Source organism: Pleurodeles waltl, chromosome 10, assembly GCF_031143425.1.
Source record: "Pleurodeles waltl isolate 20211129_DDA chromosome 10, aPleWal1.hap1.20221129, whole genome shotgun sequence".
Taxonomy (NCBI): domain Eukaryota; kingdom Metazoa; phylum Chordata; class Amphibia; order Caudata; family Salamandridae; genus Pleurodeles; species Pleurodeles waltl.
In genome coordinates, this window is record NC_090449.1 from 79,251,398 (window position 1) to 79,275,562 (window position 24,165).

General features: G+C 46.1%; 1 protein-coding gene across 1 annotated transcript in view; it reads left to right on the top strand.

The window, feature by feature from the left end:
- MEIOB (meiosis specific with OB-fold) overlaps positions 1–24,165 on the top strand; it is a 564,292-nt gene that overhangs the window by 328,631 nt on the left and 211,496 nt on the right. Inside the window, exon 8 of the mRNA XM_069212275.1 lies at positions 9,423–9,527. Within this exon, the coding sequence (XP_069068376.1) occupies positions 9,423–9,527 (105 nt within the window). The remainder of the gene's footprint in view (positions 1–9,422; positions 9,528–24,165) is intronic.

Sequence of the window (24,165 nt, forward strand, 5' to 3'; positions counted from 1 at the left end):
TGCTGCCACCGTGAATCTCTCCGGTGGATGACATCACAACTTTCCAAGAGGTCCTGGTGAGAGGGGGTGCAAAGCCCAACATACCAATGTTCATTCCAACACCTTCCATGTCAGTTATATTTGAGACGCTTTGCCATAAGTCTGCATCAAGGCCTCTTCTTCCATTGGTGCTGGGTCTTTTAGAACCAGCAATTTAACTATTTTTGAGTCCAGCTTCAGCTAAGTCTGCTCCATCCAGACTACAGAAAAAATGTAGACCTCCCAAGCAGGATCCTCTCTTTCTCCGTTCCAAAACACCTCCAGACTCTGGGGTCATTTTAGCAGCCAAGAAACATCATGCTACCACTCCTTCATCTGTACCAACTGCCAAGGAGAGCAAGAAGCTGGACTCAGTGGGCCACAAAGTATGCAGTACAGTTGCAACCACTATGAAGGCAGCAAGTGCATTGGCTTTGTTGGGAAGATACAATAGGATTCGATACAGAAGGTTGCTGATGATTGTCCCGGAGAAAAAACAGGAGGATTTCCTAGAGGTCGTCAATGAGGGATGATGGTCTCCAATCAGACCATCAGTGCTGCATCTGATTCCTCCTTGATAGCGTCACACAAATACTGTCATGGAGTGGCATTTCACAGGCACTTCTGTCTTCGACTCACGGCCCTCAAACATAAGTCGCAATAAAGAATCCTGAATCTGCCATTCTCAGGATCCACACTTTTTGGCAGCCACACAAATGATGAGATGGCTCGGATTAAATCTGAAATGGAAATCCTCAAAACCGTTGACAAGGAAAGGCAAAATGAACACAAAAGCCTTACACACCTTATCAGCGGTGCTTTTATTCCCAGAGGGTTCAAACTCCTCACTGGTATCAAGGTCGCCAGCAATCTCGTCAGCAGAGGCCTTTCCAGCAGCAGCAATGAAAACAACCTAGGGGGAGAAACACCCAACAGCCTGCCCACAGCAGCCTCAAAACCATGAATCTTTCCTTTCCCCTCCTCCGTTACCCTCTTCGGTAGGGGAAAGCAATTTTAACATTTTCTGGCAGAGTGGCAAAACATCACAAAAGACACCTGGGCACTGAATATTGTTCAGAATTGGTATTGATTTACAAGCCCTCCACTGAATATGCCACCAAAGCCATCCAATCAACATATGCAGATGCTACAAATGGAAGTCAACATTCTTCTCCAAAAGCAGGCAGTGGCGACTGTTTCTCTCAAACAACAAGGAACAGGCATGTACTCTCCATACTTTGTGGTAAATAAGAAAAGGCCCCAAGAACAAGTTCAGACCCATTCTCGAATTGCAATTGGCCAACAAGTAGCTTTCGTGAAAGAAGTTTTGAATGCTGGCACTGCACCAGATCAATCCTCAATCTGCTTGATAGACCTTAAAGATGCTTACTTTCTTATACCAATAGCCAAGAAGTATTGCAAGTTCTTGAGGTTTATGGTGGGTCAAGACCATTATCAAAACAAAGGGGGTCATTACGACCATGGCGATTGGCAATAATGTGGCGGTGGTACTTACCACCACATTATGACATTGGCTGTACCATTCCGACCGCCATGGCAGTAACAGCTGAAGGGCTGGAGATATCCCATCTCCAGCCCGGCAGCCGCCATTGTGCCACCTGCGGGATAGGTCATATCAGTGACAGGGAATTCTTTCCTGTCACTGATAGGGTTCTTCCCCACCTCTTCAGTAACCTCCCCACCCCCTACCTCTCCATACTCCCCCACCCCCACATCCACACCCCCCCTTCACACACCCACAAATGCATACACACACTCATTCACACATACATACACGCATGCATACATCCAATCACAGACACATTCGCACACACTTCCAAGCATGCAGGCACGCATTCACATTTCACAACATACACGCACGCACACATCCGTACATGCACACACGCATTCAGCACTCAACATACACCCGCATTCACGCACACACAAACATTCACATACACACAACACCCCCCCATCCACATCCCCTGTCAGAGAACCGACTTACCTGGATCTAGGGTGTCCTCTGGTAGGAGACGGGACGGGGAGCTGCTACCGCCAACAGCGGCCGCCATTAGAACACTGCCAGGCTGTATTATTTGCCATAATACAGCTGGCGGCGGTCTACTGGTGTGGCGCTGCTGGTGGTAGCAGCGCCACCTTACCGCCATCTGCCAGTATGGCCACAGCCAGGCGGCTGTGGTCATATTATGGTGGACAGCTGGTAGCCACGCAACAGTCTTTTGGCAGTAGTCCCCACAGCGGTAGGCCATTTTTACCGCCAATGTTATAATGAGGGCCAAAGTGTTTCCATCTGGCATCAAGTCAGCACCCAAAACTTTCTCAAAGTGCATGACAGTGGTAGCTGCCCATCTAAGGAAACATCAAATATTTGTCTACCCCTGTTTAGACAATTGGTTCATCAATGTGTCAACTACTCAAGAAGCCCTTCTTCATTACTAGTGGACAAGCGCTTCCCTTCCATTATTAGTGTTCTATATCTCCCACGCCAAGTCAACATACTCCTGCTCAGAACCAGCGTTATTTGGGGGCCTCCATCGACATCAGTCGAGCAAGACTGTGTCCTTTGGAGGAAAGACTGTTATCAATACATCAGAAGTGTCACTCTGTCATGAAAGCTTCTCATCCCACGGTGAAAGCAGTGTCATATCTTCTCGGCTCAATGGCGTCATGCATCTTCCTAACTCCAAATGCCCGTCCATTTCCATATGCATCCTCTTCAGGAATGTCTTGAGGATCAATGGAACCAGCTCACAGGCATTTGGGAAGACAGGATCACACTTCCCCCCCATGCAACACAGTCTCTGAAATGGTGGTGCTCTCACAGACTCTGCTTCAAGGGATGCACTTTCATCAGGATGTTCTCTCCCAGACAATAGTAACAGACACCTTGTGCCTAGGATGGGGAGCGCACATGTATCATCTTCAGATCCAAGGAAAATGGTCTCAGTAACAAATGAAGTATCATATCAGTCTCCTTGACCTCCGCGCTGGTCACCTGGCGTTGAAAGCTTTTCTTCTGTCATTCACAACCAGATCCCTGCTTGTTCAAATGGACAAAGCAACAATGATGTACTACCTCAACAAGCAAGGGGGACCGATATCCAGGCCTGTATCCCATGAGGCCCAAACAATCTGAAAGTGGCTCATAGCCAGAAACATGAGGATCACAGCAACTAATCTCCCAGGTGTCCAAAATGTTCAAGCAGATTCCCTGAGCAGAGTCCTGCAGAAAAATCATGAATGGGTCCTTCACAATGACGTCGTGCAATACATCTTCAAGTTCTGGGGCACTCGGCACATTGATTTGTTTACCACCATACAAAACAAAAAATCCCTAGGCTTCGCCTCAAGGTTCTGCCAATCAGGGACACTGGGAAATGCCCTGTGGATTGACCTGTCCGGCAAATTTCTTTGCACCTTTCCTCCGATCCCCTGATCCTGTCAGTACTCATCAAGCTGTCCTTCTCGAGAGCCAGGATGATCTTGATTGCTTGAGTGGCCACATCAATGGTGGTTCACTGACGTTCCTTACTGGTCAAAGCATCCACATCTCAAGCTGCCACGTCCGGAGCTTGTCTGAGATCTGAATCACTTTCCGTCCCTGGTCCATCTGGTCTCGGCCTCTTATACTTTGAACAAACAAGAGAGGAAAATTCTAGAACCCCTCTCTCACTGCAAAAGTTTATTTATTCAAAAAATGCTGATTGCTTTAAGCCAGCTTTGAAAATAACACATCGGGACTTGGCCACAATCCCAAGGTGCCACTTCAAATCAAATCCGTTCCCTGCCGTCTTAGTACATTCTTATCAGCCTAAGCCCTTGGTGGGAAAGAACACGAAAAATAAAAACATTAGCACATTGTACAACGTGGAAAACTACTTGCAGCTTCTAACGTGGCGGTGGCTAATGCTCAAATAAAGTCATTAGGCAAAATGAATCTGGTGGTCAGTAATGTGACGGTGTGCTGCTAGGCTAATTGCAACATGGAGTCGGTGGTCAAAACATAAATATCATTACACTCCACCCTTTTGACCAATGACTCATATACCCTATAGACCTAAAATCAACTTCTTTTTTTTTTTTAAACATTACAAGCAAATTAGGTATGCATTGTACACAGCAACATAATGAAATGACAAGAGCAACCACTATAAAGCAATGGAAGTGGGATTAACTTATCGATATTATAAACAGTTAAACAAGGCGCACCTACAATAAAAAGACTGAAGTTTATATATTCTGATTGGGATAGTAACTGAATCACAGTCTACACATAATTGAATAGTGCCTGTAGGATAACGAGTTGGTATGGAGTTAGATGGAAACATCATGAGTCCTAATCATGTAAAGGTACAAGGTCCACCTGTAATGTTTGCTGGAATGTAAGTAAAAGCGAGGTTCCGATACGAGAATAGTCAGCCAGCTGGCAACTTAAACATGCTTAATGTGACTGGCAGCAGTCATCTGGTGATAACAAGCCATGTTGTTTGTTCCTTTAGAATTGTAATCAGACAGGTTAATAGGACATCCATGGTACTCTGCATTATTCCCATGCAGGACTTTGATCTGTGAAGGACAATTGGCGCCAAATGAATCCATCGGTATTGCCCTTCAAAAGCAGCAGGGGTGTTGCGCAACGTGGTTGATCAATCAGGTTCAGGTTGGGGGTGCTGTCCCTCCCGACCGCACATGCACTCCCCCCCAAAGGGAGAACACACAGCACACCCATGGTCAGAGGCAAGTCGTAGCATGATCTGTAAAAGAAACAAATATGATCTTTCTTGCACATAACATTTGTCAGCTGAAATTTGCTCCCCTTTTCCTTTCCTTGTTTTATGATCAGCAGAAAATTATTAGGGCCCTTGGCTATAATTTCTGCAGGTTCTGGAGGGCCATTTGGGGATTCCAACCACACCTTAGCACCACGCTTTTTGTCAGTTGAACCAAAACCTCCCTTTCCTTGTACTGTCAGAAGGGCTGGGGTAGCCTCCTTCCTCACCAGTCCTCCATACACTGGACTTATGACACGTTGGGCAATTTTGTAAGCATGTAGGTCAAGACCTGCAGATTCTGGTGTGGCTCTTTAAGGAGCTGAAGCTCTAGGTTTTATTTCACAGTACACAATGGTGTTGGTGGCCACATGTGGTTGTATCTGAGTTAACATTTTCATCAGGGCAGTTTCAGCATTTTGTAATGGTCTGTTATTCAGAATCTGGAGGGCTTCAGTTAAATGCTCTCTCCAGGTTTTCAAAGTCCCATCAGATAGTTTTTTAGTCCAGAACCCAGGGATACTCCTGTTCTCTGCTTTTGCCACCTGCTCCAATCTACATATTGTCCCTGGATAGTTACATGCAACACAGTGTCTCCTTCCTGCATGTCCACGAGTCTAAAGCCTGTTGAATTATTTATTTTGCTAAATCAAAAGCACACTGCTGCTCTTCACCCCATTCAAACTCATGTTTTTTTCTTGCCACTTTGTACCAAAGGGTTAATATTTTACTCAGATGAGGGTCATGCTGTCTCCAAAAGGGTCATCATTCAGTTCAAAAAGCACCTTTTTAAACATATAAGTATAGTTATTAATTCTGTTTTATCCAAGGACCCACCCCAAAATCTAGAAAGTCCTGACAAACAAGAAAACACATTTGCCAAAACATCAAAAGGCATTTTAATTTCACATGCATTTTCAGAAAAGGTTTGCAGTGCTTCCTTTAACTCTCTAAATAAAAACATATTTTCACTTTTAAATCGTACACTTTCAACTTCTAACCTCCCTTTAGACTGTCCGACTACGGCAAAATGTTTTGCTTCACTAATGACAGAGCTGAAACACTCATGCACTGACAAAAAATTCTGGAATGCCCTTCTTAGTCTAAAGAAGACATTTATTATTTCACTTCGCAAGGTTTGTAAAGGAAGGTCAGCATGCTGAAAGCACCCGTTTAAAAATGGTCACAGCAATGAAATGAAAACATGTATAAATGATTCTCCGCTGCAATATATATAGCGAATATAAGTATCTATATTATAATGGAAAGCAAATAATGAATGAAAAAATATGCATCACCATGAGGCAAGGGCAAGGGCAAGGGCATGTCTGCTTCACCTCCATCCTATTTAGTATCAGATCACCAGATCCCAGAATCATTCGAGGAGAGAGAGAGATTAACTATCCTCACGGGAAGGATGACACACCTCAGTGTCCTGGGCATGTCTGAGATCTGAATCACTCTCTGTCCATGGTCCATCTGGTTTCGGCCTCTTGTATTTTGAACAAACAAAAGAGGAAAATTCTAGAACCGCCCTCTCACTGCAGAATTTATTTAATAAAGAAATGCTGATTGCTTTAGGCCAGCTTTGAAAATAACACGTCGGGACTTGGCCACAATCCCAAGGTGCTACTTCAAAACTAGACCGTTCCCTGCTGTCTTAGTACATTCTTATCAGCCTAAGCCCTTGGTGGGAAAGAACCCAAAAAATAAAAACATGAGCACATTGTACAACGTGGAAAACTACTTGCAGCTTTTAATGTGGTGGTGGGTAATGCTAAAATAAAGTCAATAGGCAAAATGAATCTGGTTGTCACTAATGTGACTGTGTGCTGCTAGGCTAAGTGCAACACGGAGTCAGTGGTCACAACATAAGTATCATCACACCTCGTAGTGATCAAATCAGCAAGTAGGGTTAGCAAAATCCAGGCGTTGTGTGTTCATGAACCTTACACCATCTTCCATTCCAATAAGGTAGTAATGAGGAGTCATGCCAAGTTCCTTGCAAAAGTGATTTCCAATTTTAATGTCAATCAGACAATTACCTTACCAACCTTCTTTCCGCATCCTTCCACACTGGCAGAAAGAGTGCTCCATTTCCTTGACATAAAGCTAGTCTTAAAGTTTTATCTAGACAAAATACAAGACTTATGCAGATCAGGCCAATTGTTTGTAAATGACGGTCCAGTCCGCACAGGCCTAGCTACGTCCAAACAATCCATCTCCCGATGGATAGCATCCTACATCCTTTTATGCTACCAGAAAGCCAACAAGACCTTACCAGCTAGACCTAAAGCACATTCTACCAGGGGAAAGAAACTACAGCTTTGGTAATGATAAATGTCCCTATAGCTGAAATTTGCAAAGCAGCCACATGGAGATCTGTTCACACATTCAGTAAACATTATAGCTTGGACTGTGATGCTACGCACCCATCGCCTAGAGCTTGGTTATAGACGTTTGTGTTCCTAAGTGGCAGGTACCTTTCCCTCAGTTCTCTCGGACCGGGATTCTAAGAGAATCGAAGCATGGATGTTATGACTACAGTTTGACTTGGGATTTTTAGTCGCAGGCCCAAATCTCCACTGGAGCTCACTCAGTGTCTTTAGTTCAAAGGGGCAGTTCTATAATAAGGTAACCCAATGTTATCCTAAGGAAGAGGGAGATCTTGCAATGGTGAAAAATAGCATTTTATACTACCCAGACATATAAAACTTAAAAGTACGTCTTCAGGTTTTTAAATACAGTACACCTTACCCTAAGGGCTGGTTAGGGCCTACCCTGGGGTGACTTATATGTATTAAATAGGAAGGTTTAGGCCTGGAAAAAGGTTTGCCTTTTTTTGTGGCAGTCCTGAGATACGTTTAAAAAGGCTACTTAAGTGGGTGGCACAATATGTGTTGCAGCCACACTTGTAGCTTTTAATTTATAAGCCCTAGGTACATGTACTAGCACTTTACTTGGGTCTTATAAGTACATTAGATATGGCAATTGTGTATAAGACAATATTAACATGTTTAGGGGACAGGGCACATGCACTTTAGCACCAGTTAGCAGTGGTAAAGGGCTCAGAGTCCTTAGGCCAGCAAAAATGAAATCATGAAAAAATGGAGGACGAGGAAGGCAAAAGGTTGGGGGGAAGACCACCCTAAGGCTGACAGGTCTAATACCTGTCCCTCCTCCCAGGCTGAAAGTGGGGTGAACTACCCAACCCCTTTGGAGCTCTCTTCACTAAGGCAGAAGAACCTGGATAGACCATCAGCATTGGTGTTGTCTGACCCAGGATAGTCCAAGTAACAATGGCTTAACCAAGGCCCTAGCAGCCACTGCGGAGCGGGGGGCCCGAGCTCCAGGGGATCCCCTCAGCACAATACTCGGACCGAGGAGCTCCTGAGTGAGTACAGAGGGGGGCCCTCCATGTACTCTGCAGGGGGTGGGCCTCAAATTTTGTTATGCCACTGACAAGTCAATTATATGTGGCAGTTGGGTGTAAGATAATTTTATCATGTTTAAAGGTGCGAGCACAAGCACTTTAGCACTGATTTGCAGTGGTAAAGTGTGTAGAGTGCTAAAGCCAACAAAAAAGAATTCTGCTAAAACATAAGGAATGAAGGCAAAATGTTTTAGGGTGGCTCTGCAGAGACAGGCAAGTCCAACAATTGGGATTATTCTACAGTTAAAGGATCTGCAGGTAGGTAGAATATCCACCAAAAAGATTGTTAACGAAGGTAAAGTGTCTTTATCTTTTGTGTAGAGGTACAGTATATATTTCTGCAAATGTCAAAAGAGTATCCTCAACGATCCTGAAACTTAACCTTCAGCTAGGTCACCTCCCTATTCACCAGTAAGTGTGCACAATAAAATGCAACTATGCATGACAGGGACCATGCTCAATGAGCACTCAGGTGCCAAGCTAGCTCAGTGCCTGACATGTTGTACTCTGCCAAAAGGTTTGGTGGCATGCAGACAGGATCAGGACCTGGCCTCGAAGCACACTATACACATCCGAACGCCATGCACAGCTGGTTCAGTGGCACAAATGCAATCGCAGGGCCTGGACACGAGCAGGACCTACACTCACAATATACGTACCCTGGTGAAAGTCGTATGTAACTGGTTCAGTGGCAAAAGGGTTAATGTAGGGCTTACACCCAGATCCCAAAGAGCTTGGCTAAATTCATGTACGTCTGTTATGCAGTACAGCGATGATTGTGCAAGTAGAAGCTTGTGCATGCTGCCTGTGGCCAGCCCCCGCTGAGCACTGCTGATTTCATTTGAAGTGTCCTGGGGGGGTGTCATGACAGTGAATGGCAGGGTTGTAAGTTATGTTTTTCATAACTGACAAATCTGAATGATTTTCATTTTTTTTCCTAAACATAACTTCATTTTAAGAGTGCTTTTTAGTATGTTTGTGTTGTTAACAGGGAACAAAAAATGTTGAAGGATGAATGTATGGAAGCATTTGACTTATCATACACTGCATCTATAACAAAGGCGAGCTAATATATTCCTGTACGCATCGCTATTTTTATTTGTATAAAATCTCAAACAAGATGCGCATTTCTACCATCTCAGTTCCCTTTTAATTTTTATGTTCCCTTTTGTTTGCACTAGAAACACAAGAAGCAAAAATGCTGTTAAACTTTTCAAGGGAATGTGCATTCACAGGAGCCTTCAATGAAGACAATGATGAACAATTAAAAGAATCAGCTGTAAATTGTAAGTTTTAATCATTTTTTATTATTAAAACATCTGGTTAAAATGGTGTGTGTGTTTACAAATCAATGAAGAATAGTTGTTACATGTTCTGCAAAAATGTGCAAGAATGGATAGATCCATATTTTTTATCTCAGAGTATGAAATAGCTTTACTAGATATAGATTTTCAAACACATGTATTACCTGTAGAAGGAAATGCTTTCCAGCGTCCCTAATTACAAGGTAAGTGTAATTTCACAAGGACAAGCATTAGCACCAGGACAGATGATTCCTAACAAATTCCTATAAATTATCAGCATGGTTGTCCTATGAAGAAAGCAACAGATCCCTCTTGAAATGCAGTATCAGGTGTTCAGCAGAGCTGTGAGTCTTACATCTCAGAGTATAGGTGGCAATGTAAATCCTACAAATTTGCCAACTGAAATGTGCATCTACCAAGACCCATGAATGTGCGTTGGAAGTCAAGTCTCTTCAGAGTGTGGCAAGGCATTTGAGAATTCAGTGAGGTTAAAGAACTGCATGAACAGCTCCAGTCGTAAGGAGCGTCACCAACAATTTTGACTGGGTACATCCTCTGCACCAAGGGATCACCAAGCAATTCACTAGAAGACTACAGACAATACAGAACCCAACAGGCTCAACCGCCCATACAGAACTCACACCACACCTCAGGGAGCTACTCTGGCTACCAATACACAAATGTGCTGAATTCAAACTCCTCACACACATTCAAGGCACTCCACAGCCCAGGCCCCATCTACATGAACAGTCACATCTTTTTCCACCATCCATCCAGACACCTTCGCTCAGCAAGACTCCTACTTGCCAACAGCCCACCCATACACAGAACCAGATCAGGAGGACCAGCATTTTCTTGCATCAATCCTAAAGCTTGGAACAACCTCTCACTCCACATCAGAGCCTCCCAATTTCTTCCTGAATCCTGCAAGAAGCTGAAGTCTTGGCTTTTCAGTTAACCAACCTACCATAGGTAAGGCTAGGCACACACACTTATCTGTGCCAGTGATAGTGCGCTTTACAAATACAAATAACAACAGAGTTATTAAGACCCTCTTTGCCCCCCAGCAGAGGTTGCCTCGCACCAAACAACTGCAATAGGCAATAGATTGTCAGGAATCAGTGTCATGTCAACCAGGTGGCAATGTCGAGCACATCTCTTGTGATACCTGGTACAACTGACGTGCATCTTTACAATCCATTCTGTAAATGACATTCAGTCCTTGGTTCAATACCAAGTATTTCATGGGGAAATGCCTTAAATTGATTCAATTCACAGGAACATACTACACAAGTCTTTCCATTCATTGTGTACCAGAATGTCCTACACCAGTGGTTCCCAACCTGTGGTCCGGGGACCCCTGGGGGTCCGCAAAGCCTCCTCAGGGGGTCCGCGATTGCCTAGAAAATTAAATAACATTGACATTTTAGGTGCCCAGCTTTCAGTAATGACTCAGTGGGGGGTCCCCAGATTCCACAAATGAAGCAGTGGGGGTCCCCGGGCTCCACTAATGATAAAGTGGGGGTCCACAGAGGTGAAAAGGTTGGGAACCACTGTCCTACACTCTTTCCAGTCTGGGTTTAGGATGGGACACAGCACCGAATCTGCCCTTCTAGCAGCCACAGAACATCTTAGATGGCTCTTGGATGTGGGCAAGACGTCCGTGCTGATCCTACTTGCTCGCAGAGCAGCCTTTGACGCTGTGTTTCATGTCACTCTCTTAGAGAGGAAGGCCAATCTAGTTCTGCAGGGTGCAGCCCTTTCCTGGATGACATCCTTCTTAAAGGATTATTGTTATCAGGAGATCTCAGTCAGTGCCTCCTCCGAATGGCATACCCTTACTTCAGGAGTTCCCGAAGGATTAGCTCTAAGTCCGGCACTATTTAACATCTATGTGCACCAATTGGCTGACTTGGTAGAAATTTGTGGCCTTACTTTATTTCATAAGCAGATGGCACACAGCTAACATTTTTCCTGTCATCTGCTCAGAACTGCAACTCGGAGGCCTTAAACTCCTGCTTGGGCTTGGTCACGACGTGGATGAACAACCATTCAGTTAAACTTAACACAGACAAGACTGAGGTACTGGTGCTGGGTAAGAACCCATCACTTTTGGGCCCCCCACATTTGCCGGAAATCCTAGGTCCTCTTCTGGAGGCAGACCCTAAGGTCAAGAACCTTGGTTTCCTGTTGAACGACTAGCTGACCTTGAAGCCCCTGGTGGCGAAGGTGTCCGACACCTGTTTTGCTGTCCTGAAATGGCTGCGGAAAGGCATCTGGCTACTCCGATTCTCAGCTTAAAGGACAGTTATTCAGGCACTCATTATGTCAAGATTGGATTACGGCTGGTTGTTTTGAGTTAGAGAGACCTGGATAGACCAGACCTGTCATTTAAGCGCCAGAAACCCCAAGTGGGTAGCTGCGTACTGTATAAAACTTCTTATTAACAATAATACTAATAATCATAAGAAGAATTAATTTGTTGATTAGGAAATGCTAAAGAATTAGAAAACACAATTCATCACTATGGATAATTCTCAACATGCAGGTAGAACATCAAATTAGTTATGTCAGTTTCATATAACTGTCCATTAAAACTGGAACTAACAGTAGACTACTTGACTAATTGTCCAACCATTAACTCTACATCTCTTTTATTCTCTAAACTTTATCCGAGGAGATGGGAGGTTGTGAGATAGCATTCTTCCCATTAAGCAGGATTTTAAATCACTGGCCTTACATTCCTGCCTGAAAGCCTGGACTAAACAGTTGCTTTAAAATTTACATTTGTCTAGTGGACTACAGTCTCTGGTGCTTAAATAGTTATATTAGCAGGAAAGAACTGCAGAAACATTTAAAAATATATGTACATTTTAGCACTGTGTAAGTGGAAACACAAAAGAGTAAGTACATGCTTATACTTTAATGCGCTTACTAGTGACGCTAGTAATGGCAAGCAGTGATTGTGTTTTATATCAGGGTCTCTGCCAATGCAGCAGGTCACTTCTGTTTTCCTCTTGATTTCCCTTATTCCAAAACATCTTTTAATAGCCATGTGTAGTGTAATAATTGGTTGAGTAGCTCAGTCCTCAGTGAACATCGCACTTAAATAAATATATATATATATATATATTGGTGCAGCAGATAAGTTGGTTTACATATTATCATCATAACACTTTACTGTCAGAACTTTACAACTGTAATGCTATTAAAACGTTTATTTTGCCAACCCAGTAACATGATATTGTCAATGTTTTCAATCAATCAATCAATCCGGAAATTGTAAAGCACACTACTCACCTGTGAAGGTCTCAAGGTGCTGAGGATGGGAGGGGGGTAGAACGGGGGGAGATGTGTTGCTACTGCTCGAACAGCCAGGTCTTGAGAAGTTTCCTGAAGGTAAGGAGGTCTCTGGTCTGGCACAGGTAGGTGGGAAGAGTGTTCCACATTTTGGCGGCGAGGTGCGAGAATGATCATCCACCGGTTGGTAATCTGCGTACGCGTGGGATGGTTGCGAGGGCGAATTCGGCAGAACGGAGATGCTGTGTTGGGTGTAGAAGGAGAGTCATCTGTTGAGGTATTCTGGTCCGGTGTTGTGCAGTGCTTTGTGAGTGTGGGTGAGAAGTTTGAAGATGATTCTCTTGTTGACTGGGAGCCAGTGAAGGTTTTTCAGGTGGTCTGTTATGTGGCAGTGGCGGGGAATGTCCAGGATGAGGCGTGAGGAGGCGTTCTGGATGCGTTGCAGCCTCTTCTGGAGTTTGCCCGTGGTTCCTGCGTAGAGTGCATTCCCATAGTCCACCTTGCTGCTTACGAGGGCTTGAGTGACTGTTCTAGTTTCAGTGGGTATCCATTTGTAGATCTTTCGGCGCATGCGGAGGGTGTTGAAGCAGTAGCAGGAGATGGGGTTGACTTGCTGGATCATGGATAGTGAGGGGTCCAAGATGAATTCTATGTTTCGTGCATGGTCGGTGGGAGTTGGAGCGGCTCAGAGAGTGGCAGGCCACCAGGAGTCATCCCATGCGGAAGGGGTGGAGCCGAAGATGAGGACTTCCATCTTGTCGGAATTGAGTTTGAGGCAGCTGCTCTTCATCCATTCGGCGATGGCCTTCATTCCTTCGTGGAGGTAGGTCTTGGTGGAGTCCTTGGTGAGGGAAAGGATCAGCTGGGTGTCGTCAGCGTATGAGATGATGTTGAGGTTGTGGGATCGGGCGATGTTTGCAGGCGAGGTCATGTAGACGTTGAAGAGGGTCGGGCTGAGGGATGAACCCTGGGGTATGCCGCAGATGATTTCAGTGCCGTCTGAGTGGAATGGGGGGAGGCGGACTCTCTGGGTTCTGCCGGTGAGAAAGGAGATGACCCAGTCCAGGGCTCTTTTGCGGATTCCAACATTGCTGAGGTGTGAGCGTAGGGTGTAGTGGCAGACGGTGTTGAACGTGGCCGAGAGGTCCAGGAGTATGAGGGCCACGGTTTGCCGCTGTCCAGTATGGTTCTGATGTCATTGGTGGCGGCGATGAGGACGGTTTCGGTGCTGTGGTTGCTGCAGAATCCGGATTAGGAAGGGTCCAGGGTGCGGTTCTCCTCGAGGAAGCGGGATTAGTTGTCTGTTGACAGCTTTTCTCGATTACTTTTGCCGGGAAGGGGAGCAGGGAGAATAGCCAGACATTCTTGAGGTCCTTTGGGTCTGCCTTGTTTTTTTTTGAGGAGGGCGTTGATCTTGGTGTGTTTCCAGCACTCCGGGAAGGTGGCGGATTCGAAGGAGCTGTTGATGATCTTTCGTAGTTGGGGTGCGATGACAGAGCTTGCTTTGTTGAGGATATGCTGAGGGCAGGGGTCAGATGGGGAGCCGGAGTGGAAGGTGGTCATGATTCTGATGGTGTTGTTGTCATTGTCTGGGGTCCAGGAGAGCAGGAGGTTGGGCGGCGGTGAATCTGTGGTGTTGGTAATTGCCGGGGAGGGTCTGGTTGCTGAAGCTGTCCTGGATGTCTGCAATCTTGCGGTGGAAGTAGGAGGCTAGGGAGTCGCAGAGGTCTTGGGATGGCGGGATGTCGTTGGCGTTGGAGCTGGGGTTGGAGAGTTCCTTCTCGGCGTTGAAGAGCTCCTTGTGGCTGTGTGCGTTGTTGTTGATTCGGTCTTTGAAGGCAGTTCTCTTGGCGGCTCGGATGAGTTATTGGTGTCTGCAGATGGCGTTTTTGAAGGCTGTGAGGTTGTCCAGAGTCTGATCTTGGCGCCACTTTCATTCAAGTCTTCTGCAGCTTTGCTTGGCTTCATGGAGGTCGGCGGTTTGACTCTCAGGCCATATTTACTAGATTCTCAGGCAGCACTGCAGGCAAAAAATCTGCGCTGTGCAGCATGAGGAGAGAGCAAGAGACTGTCATATTACAGAAATATGGCACTTTCTTCCCCTCTCCCTAGCGCCAGCACAGAACTCTGCTGCCGTACACCACGAACACACCTTTGCACCGTAGTGCAAATGTGTGTGCATGAGTCTAGCATAGGTTATATACAGGGAGGGCACCCTTCCAGTACAAAATACTACGAGTAGACACACTTTAAAACTTTACCTACGTTGTATGTGTGCTGCACAGTGCAGCACACATGCTAAGTTGGAAAAGAAAGGATAAATGAGAACATTTCTCCTTTCAACACCTGCTTTCACATGGTGTTAACTTTTGGTGCAAAACTCTGTCTGCTATTGTTTTTAGATAGGGTTTTGCGACAAAGGACATGGGTGGTTGAGTGGGAATGCTCATGTACCATCCATCCATGTAACACCCCTTTGGGGCTAAGTTACGCAAAGCAATGCTTTGCACTGCTTTGCATTACTTTTAGGATAATGTACAGCGCAAAACAGGTTTTAGGCTGGAAAGTAAATAGGTAAAATAAAGATCTTGTGTTGATTTGTGTCAGTTTTGTGACACACACACAGCATAAAATCTTAGGCCCTCATTATGACATTGGCGGTAAATCCTTCTTACCGCCATGCCAACTGACACCAACATAACGCCGCCACGGCGGATAACCGCCAACCACATTATGACACACACATACCAATCTGTCACTATACAGTCACACACAGGAGTCCGCCAGCGCAAAGGTCAGTGATAAACTGGCAGTAGCAAAACTTGCACCGTTACGCCAACAGAACTACACCCACAACATTATGACCCACGAATCACCATGGCAGACATTCAATGGCGCTAAACCATTGGTGGTACATACCTCTGCGCTCAAAATACACACACCCAAACAATACAACACCACATTGGACAATTCAAACTACACACACCTGACACACATACACACACCACTATAAAACACACATCCACACTACCCACAACCCTTTACCATTACAAACCATTGGCACGAGACAGACACAATGACCACAGACAAGACCAGAGCCACATACTACCATCACCTATACACCATCCACGCACCCCACATCACACACCCAAACACATACCCCTACACACCCTCACCACTCACACCACACCCATGGTACCACAACGAAACCCCAGGTTCTCTGAGGAGGAGCTAAGGGTCATAGTGGAGGAAATCCTGCGGGTAGAGCCACAGCTATTTGGATCACAGGTGCAGCAGATATCAATTGCTAAGAAGATGGAGCTATGGCAGAGAATCGTGGACAGGGTCAACGGTGTGGGACAGCACCCCAGAACAAGGGATGACATCAGAAAGAGGTGGAACGGCCTACAGAAGAAGGTGCGTTCCATAGCGGCAAGACACCAACTGCCTGTACAGAGGACTGGCGGTGGACCCTCACCTCCTCCCCCACAACTAACAACATGGGAGGAGTAAGTCTTGGCAATCATGCCTCCTGAGGGCATGGCAGAAGTAGGAGGAGGACTGGACTCTGGTAAGTCAACTCTCTATTACTATCACCCCCCTGCCTGCATGCCATCACATACCCCCACCTTTACCATCACTCCCATCACTCCACCACCTCCCACATACCCCACCATCACGACCCACTCATCCCAATACCAAGCCCTGCATGTAACACCAATGCATGGACACTCATCACAGACCTGCAGGAACACCTATCACCACAGCATGCACACTATGGAGAATCACCTAGCACACCAAATAACAGCTCACACAAGGCTAAGCTGCCAGGGCAATAACAACCATGGAGGGCAACACACCCATGCACATGATGTCACACACAGAAAGAATAACACTGTGTTTACATCCCCACAGGTAACGTAGCCTATGTCACAGGCGAAGAGGTGCCAGCAACATCCAGTCCCCCCCAGAAGAGCCCCACAGTGATGACAGCAGCTCAGCTCACCTGGATCTGGATGACCAACCTGGCCCATCGGGACCTCCGGACAGTCGGTTACCCAGGCACAGTCACACACCACCACAGAGCCGCCCCCCTCAGAAAACACCAGCACACCACCCACCCAGCGGGCCCATACCTCAGTCCCCAGGACACATCAGTCATCAGTGTGCCCACCACTACAGGGACACCAGGGTACCCCACAAACACAGGACGATCAGGGACCTATGGTCAGTGGCAGTGGGCCCACGGTTCAGGGGACAGAGGCACAGGACAACAGGAAAGCTGGGAGGACTGCTGTGCGACAGGGGGAGGACAGGCCCAGGGAACCAATCCTCCAGCAGCCACTCACCGCAATCCTGGGAGCATACCAACATTCCCAGGATACGCTGGGCCAGATACTGGACAAGTTACAGGAGAACATGCGGCTGCAGGAGGGACAGTACCTGGGGATCATGGAGGAATTGAAGGACATCAACAGCACCCTGGACTCCATTGCAGGGGTGCTGGCAGACATGGCCAACACTATGGAGGAGGCAGTGGCACACCACCGGGCCCCTGACAATAGCCAAACCACTGAACAGCCTTCCACCTCCGCTGTTGCTAGTGGACAGGAGGCCTCACCACAGGACCAACAGGCCAGCAGCACCCCTCTCCCTGCAGAAGGAGAACCACCCCACAAACGTTCTCTACGATCCAGGCAGAAGCCAGAGACTATTGTCAAGACCCCTCCAGGAAATACAACACTCCTGAATGTCACCCTTGTGTCCTACTCTGTCACCCTGTCCACCTTGAACTGCCATTGCTCCCCTTACCCTCAGATTTTCTACCGCACATCGTGCTAGGGAGTCTCCTCAGAGCTCTGCTCTTTCTTCACACCTTTTTTTCAACTATTTTCTCTCAGAGAAACTTATTTAATTGGATTTGTCAGCTACCTTCAACTATGTCTGACAAGGAGAAGAAGGGTCTCTTCAGAGACTGCAAGACTTGTGGGAAGGAAAGGCTTCATTCTGAAGACCCTCACCAAGACTTCATTTACTGCCTGTACCCAGATCATTCAGCCAAAGACTGTAAGTTTTGCCGTACTTTTTCTTCTAAAACCTAAAAGACAGGGAAGGCAGAGTATTAATATGGCTGCAGAAACTAAAACATAGGAAGGATCCAGTTTCTGATTTCGAGAGTGAGGAATCATCAACATCTAAGAGATCATCTAAAAGGGCGAGATCACGCTCTAGATCTCCCTCACAACTCTCAAGAAAGGCCCTCAAAAAGACTACTCCAGGGTCTTATAAGGGTCGCAGCCCATCTTCTTCCCCAAAGAAGCTTTCCAGTAAAGAGGGGAAAAGACATTCTTCCAGTGCTGAGAGGCACAGAAAGTCTTCATCTGTTTCACCATCTGTGCCTTTCAAGAAACCATCCTCTGTGACTGGAAAAAAGGCTTAGTCGACGGATTCACCGTGGACGGTACCGTTGGTGAGTGTCTTTCCGACGACAACCTCTACTTCTGGATTTACACCGTCAACGGCTCCGCCGGCGACATCGTCGACGAGAACAAGTACCCCACCGTTGACGAGAACTGCAGCGACGACTTCAGCGTCGACGACCGTCTACACCCAGTCATCGTCGACGGCGTTGATGTCAGTGTCAGCCCTACCGTCGTCAACGACTTCGTCGACGGTAGACTCGTCGGCAAGACTTTCTGCTATAAAAATAATCGTGCGTCGACGGCACCGTCCATGACGAACTCTGTTTACACGTCGTCAATGACACCGTCGACGAGGGAAAAACATCTAAAAAGTGTAGAAAAGCTGACGCCAACCCACACATCACCTTGTAAGGTGTCCTCCCTTGTGCCAGTACATCTTTTGGAGGGAGACGAAGACTCAGATGACGAGGGGCCTTTTGGAACAGCCCACAGTCCATCTGAATTGAATGTAAAGTACCAGGAAGAAGAGGAATATGAAGAAGCTTATGATCCCCAGCTTTACTCAGATCAACAGCAATATCAACAGGGAGCGTTTATTCCTTCCTCCCTGCTTACTGATCTTAGAGCGATGTTAGTGGATTACAACAGAAAGTTTCCTCCTCAAGGAGAACAACCTCCTCCATTGCCTATTTATGGTGTTTCTACTCCACATCAGAGGCCAACGTCCTTACATCTCACAAATGTGGCCACTCCGGACATGACAATTCCTCAGGACACCGACATCTCAGAAGGGGATCAGGAAGAAGGAGAGCTCATGGACACTCACTCAGAGTGGGACGAATATCTTATCCCTGCTCCTTCTTCGCCTTCTCAATCGAAGGTGGAATCCCCACCAGAAGACATTGGAGGATTTCACAATCTTTTAGAGAGAGCAGCCAAGCGTTTTGCCTTACCGTTACCTACTAAACAAACAGACTGTTTCCTGTACGATTTTAAAGAGCCCTTTCAGAAGTCTGTGCGATCTATCCCGATGGTGAACTACCTGTGGGAAGAGGGCCTTAAAGTCATGAATAATCCGGCTACAGTCACGGCAGTACTGCCACGTCTGGATAAAAAATACAAAGCTCCTGATGATGCACCAACATGCTTAACGGGACATCCTCCTCCGGATTCAGTAGTAGCTCAGGCAGCTCAAAGAAGATCGAAGAATCCTTCTGCCCCGATTTCCGCACCACCAGACAAGGAGGGTAGGCGGCTAGATAACATAGGGAAAAGGTTTTCTTCTATGGCTAGCCTAGTAGTTAGAGCTGCCAACTCTTTGGCTATTCTGGCTAGGTTCGACAGACAGCTTTGGGCAGACATTGCACCTTTTATTAACCAGCTGCCGGAGGATGCGAGATCGGAGGCAAATAAAACGGTACAAGAAGGTCAACGCACGCCTGCATAGCTTATAGACTGTGCAATGAATATAGCGACCACTGCTTTTAGACAACTCTCAGGTGCAGCTGTACTAAGAAGACAGGGCTGGCTTAAAGCCACCTCGTTTCACCCAGAAGTTCAAAATAAAATCCTGGACTTACCCTGTGATGGCCAGTTGCTATTTGGAAAACATGTCGATGAAGCCCTACAATCAATCAAAATGGACACGGACACTGCAAGGTCATTAGGGACCCTGCAATATCGAAGATCGTCCTTTCGTCCTAGAGGGCGTGGCCAACCCTCATACAGAGGGGGATATCAACAACACAGATATTCCACCTATCCATCATCTTCATTGCAATATCGTCCATACTACTCGCAAAGGCAGCCGCCACAACCAGCCTATAGTAGACCTGCCGGCCGTGCACGTTCAACCCGTCCAGCCAACGATTCGGCTCGTAGAACCTGATGCTTTAAAGGCTCTGGCTACGTCCAGTCCGCCTCCTGTCACTCTGGGCGGGAGGATATCTTTATTCCTCAGTCAATGGCAAACCATTACATCAGACAAGTGGGTCCTACAATTAGTGAAACGGGGCCATACTTTAGAATTTATCCAGATACCTCCCTCCAACCCTCCCCGCAGGACTCCTTCAAGATACCCTCAACAACTCAAAAAGGAGATCGACAAGATGCTTCTCAAGGGAGCTTTAGAGAAGGTGCCTCGGGCCCAACGAGGAACAGGATTTTATTCCAGGTTCTTCCTCATTCGGAAAAAGTGGAAGGATTGGAGGCCGATCCTCGATTTAAGGGAACTAAATGTATACCTGAAAAAGCAATCTTTCCGAATGATCAGCCTGCAAGACGTCCTTCTGCGTCTCAATCAGGGAGATTTTATGTCTTCACTAGACCTGACAGACGCATACTTCCACATACCCATCCACCCTGCCCACAGAAAATACTTAAGATTCACCATAGCCGGGAGCCCTTATCAATACCGTGTCCTCCCTTTCGGACTGAAATCAGCCCCAAGAATATTTACCAAATGTCTAGCGCCAGTCGCAGCCTTTCTCAGAAGGAGAAAGCACCAGGTTTTTCCATACTTAGACGATTGGTTGATAAAGGCAAAGACTTACGCAGGAGCGCACAAGTTCACAAAAAAGTGTGTTTCATTACTAACCAATCTCGGATTCACAATCAACTGGGAGAAGTCCAACCCTCTACCAGTACGCAATATCACCTTTCTAGGAGCAAGACTGGACACAGAATCCGCCATGGCATGTCCCACGTTAGAGAGGCAACAAAGATTACTGACTCTAGTAAGTTCCATACAGAGAAGAGGAATGGTTACTGTCCGTCTGTTCAAATCGCTGTTGGGCATGATATCTTCATGCATACCTCTGGTCCATCTGTGTCGGTTGAAGATGCGCCCCTTACAAGAGCAACTTAATCGTCAATGGCTCCAAGTATCAGGCACCTTCGAAGACCGGATACAAATAACTCCGATAATGATCAGAACTCTGAGATGGTGGTCTCAAAGGCATCATCTATCAATCAGCCTTTAATTTCTACAACAACCAGCCCCGTGGACCATAACAATGGATGCCTCACTGGAAGGCTGGGGAGCGGTGTTACGGGATCTGCAGATAAGTGGAAAATGGCCACTGCATCTGGCATCAATGCATATCAATTGGCTAGAACTCAGGGCAGTGCACCTGGCCTTACAAGCGTTTCTCCCCAGGACCTCGGGATCGCAAGTGGTAATAAGAACGGACAACAGCACTACGATGCACTATCTCAACAAACAAGAAGGCACAAGATCTCTCACTCTCTCCAGGGAAGCCCAAGCGATCTGGAACTGGGCCTCGCAGCAAGGCATCACACTATCAGCGGTACACTTGCCTGGAATAAACAACAAGACAGCAGATGCACTCAGCAGGCAGAAATCGGACTGCCACGAGTGGGAGCTAGACCAGACAGTACTGAACCGTATTTTTTCCCTGTGGAACCTGTTTGCGAACAAAGACAACGCCAAATGCCAGTTCTTCGCAAGTTGGCATCACCAGAAGGGATCTTGGGGGAATGCGTTTTCGATAGTCTGGTCAGACATCTTTGCTTATGCCTTCCCTCCCATTCCGTTGATCCCAAGGGTCCTCACGAAGATGAAATCAGAACTGTGCACTCTGATACTGACAGCTCCGTACTGGCCGCGTCAACATTGGTTCGCAGAACTTCTTCTGTCAATCAACCTCATATTCCACTGGAGCCATCACCTCAATTACTGACAATGAACAACGGCCATGTTCGGCACCCCGATCCGCAGTCAATGCGGTTATCAGCCTGGCTCCTCACCAAAGAGAGTTCGCGCAATTGAATATCCCAGAGGACTGCAGGGATATTTTGTCAAAAGCCAGAGCGGATAGCACTAACAAGACGTATCAGTGTAAATGGAAAAGATTCTGTGCCTTGTGTCATCAGCGTCAGATTGACGCTCTAGTCTCACCACCAGAGGAAATATTGCTGTATCTCTTACAGCTAGCTCAATCTGGCCTAGCACACTCGTCCATTAAAGTTCACTTAGCAGCTATAGCTGCATACAGACGTTCAGATGACACACCCTCACTCTTCTCTTCTCGGCTGATTAAGAGATTTCTGAAGGGGCTTTTCAATGTTTATCCTCCTTTCAGACCACCGCCTCCTTCGTGGAATCTGAATATTGTCTTGGCACAACTGATGAAGCATCCGTCTGAGCCGATCCATCGTGCTTCCCTCAAGTTCTTGTCGTGGAAGGTTGCCTTATTGGTAGCTCTTACATCAGCTAGGCGGGTGCAAACGATTTCCATCCAAGAGCCATTCCTGCAGCTTAAACACGGCAGACTGCTAATGCGCTCTAACCCACATTTTATTCCAAAGGTTCCGTCACACTTTCACATAAACGAACCTCTAGTCTTCAAATCTTTTTTTCCTCATCCATCAACTCCGGCGGGGAGGGCATTACACTCCTTAGACGTTAAAAGATGTGTTACATTTTATTTGGACAGGACTTAAATCTTTTCGACGCTCTAATCAGTTATTTGTAGCGTACAGTGCTCCTAGGAAGGGGTACCCACTATCCAAGGAGAGTATTTCCAGATGGATCGCCTCAGCCATTCGCTTTTGCCATCAAGCAGCGGGCAAACCTTTGCAATCATCTGTGCATGCTCATTCTATGAGAAAAGTTTCATAGTCAGCGGCACTGTTTGCCGGAGTGCCAATACAAGACATTTGTAGGGCAGCAACATGGAAGAGCTGTCATACTTTCACGAAGCACTATTGTTTGGACTCTCTATCTCAGGGAGAGGTAGCAGTAGGCCAAGCGGTTCTCAGGAATCTCTTCAGCTGATGTTGAGCCATTTCTCCTACATCCCTCCATCCTAGAACAGGTATGCACATTGTTTATATTTCAAAAAAAAAAAAGAAAAACAGAAATGTATACAAAGATAAAAGAATGTTATGACAAACACATAAGTAAATGGGTTTGAAGACAAAGGTCATGTTACAGTAGTGTCTTATTATAATCTCTTTTTACTGTGTCTCTTGGTATTTCGTCATGTATTTGTACATGTATATCTATATATATGTATGTATGTGATATATATATATATGTGTATGCGTATGGATATATATATATATATATATATGTGTGTATACTTATATAGATGCATATTATATGCAAGATGATAATAAGGTTTTGAGGGTCAAAGAGTTTTTTGTATTAGAGGTGTTGTCATATTACAATGTGCATAGTTATTGCTCTCTACTCTGATTCAAGCATGTGAATCTATGAAAATAAGTTACTTACCTGTAACTGTAGTTCTCCAGTATTGGAATCTTTCATAGATTCACATGCGACCCACCCGCCTCCCCGGAGAAGCTCACTTCACCTCTTTCTTGCTTTCTCTGTTTAACATATTGTACGCACTTGTGCTTGGAAAATCTGAGGTGCTGGAGCTTCTCTCAGGAGGTTCGGAACGGTGCTATCGCCTGATTGGTGGAGGCTCAGGTTTGGTCCTTTTCACAAAATGACTCTGATTGACTGTGAAATTGAAGAGGCCTAAGGCCTTTTTTGCTCTGTTAATATGTCTTAACATTACTTGTGAAAATTGTACTGGGACTCCCATCTCGACGACGGGGAATGATTCAAGCATGTGAATCTATGAAAGATTCCAATACTGGAGAACTACAGTTACAGGTAAGTAACTTATTTTCTTCCTATGCCCCCTTGGACACTGCACCTGTGAGACAAATAGACTGGACTCTAACTTGGCCTTTCCTCCATCTTCACCCCAGCCCAATGCACTCACCCCTTTAGGAATTTGCCTCTGTATATACTATCTCAAAGTAAGAGATAGTGTGCACAGAGTCCAAGGGTTCCCCTTAGAGCTAAGACAGTGGCAAAATTAGATAATTCTAATGCTCTATTTTGTGGTAGTGTGGTCGAG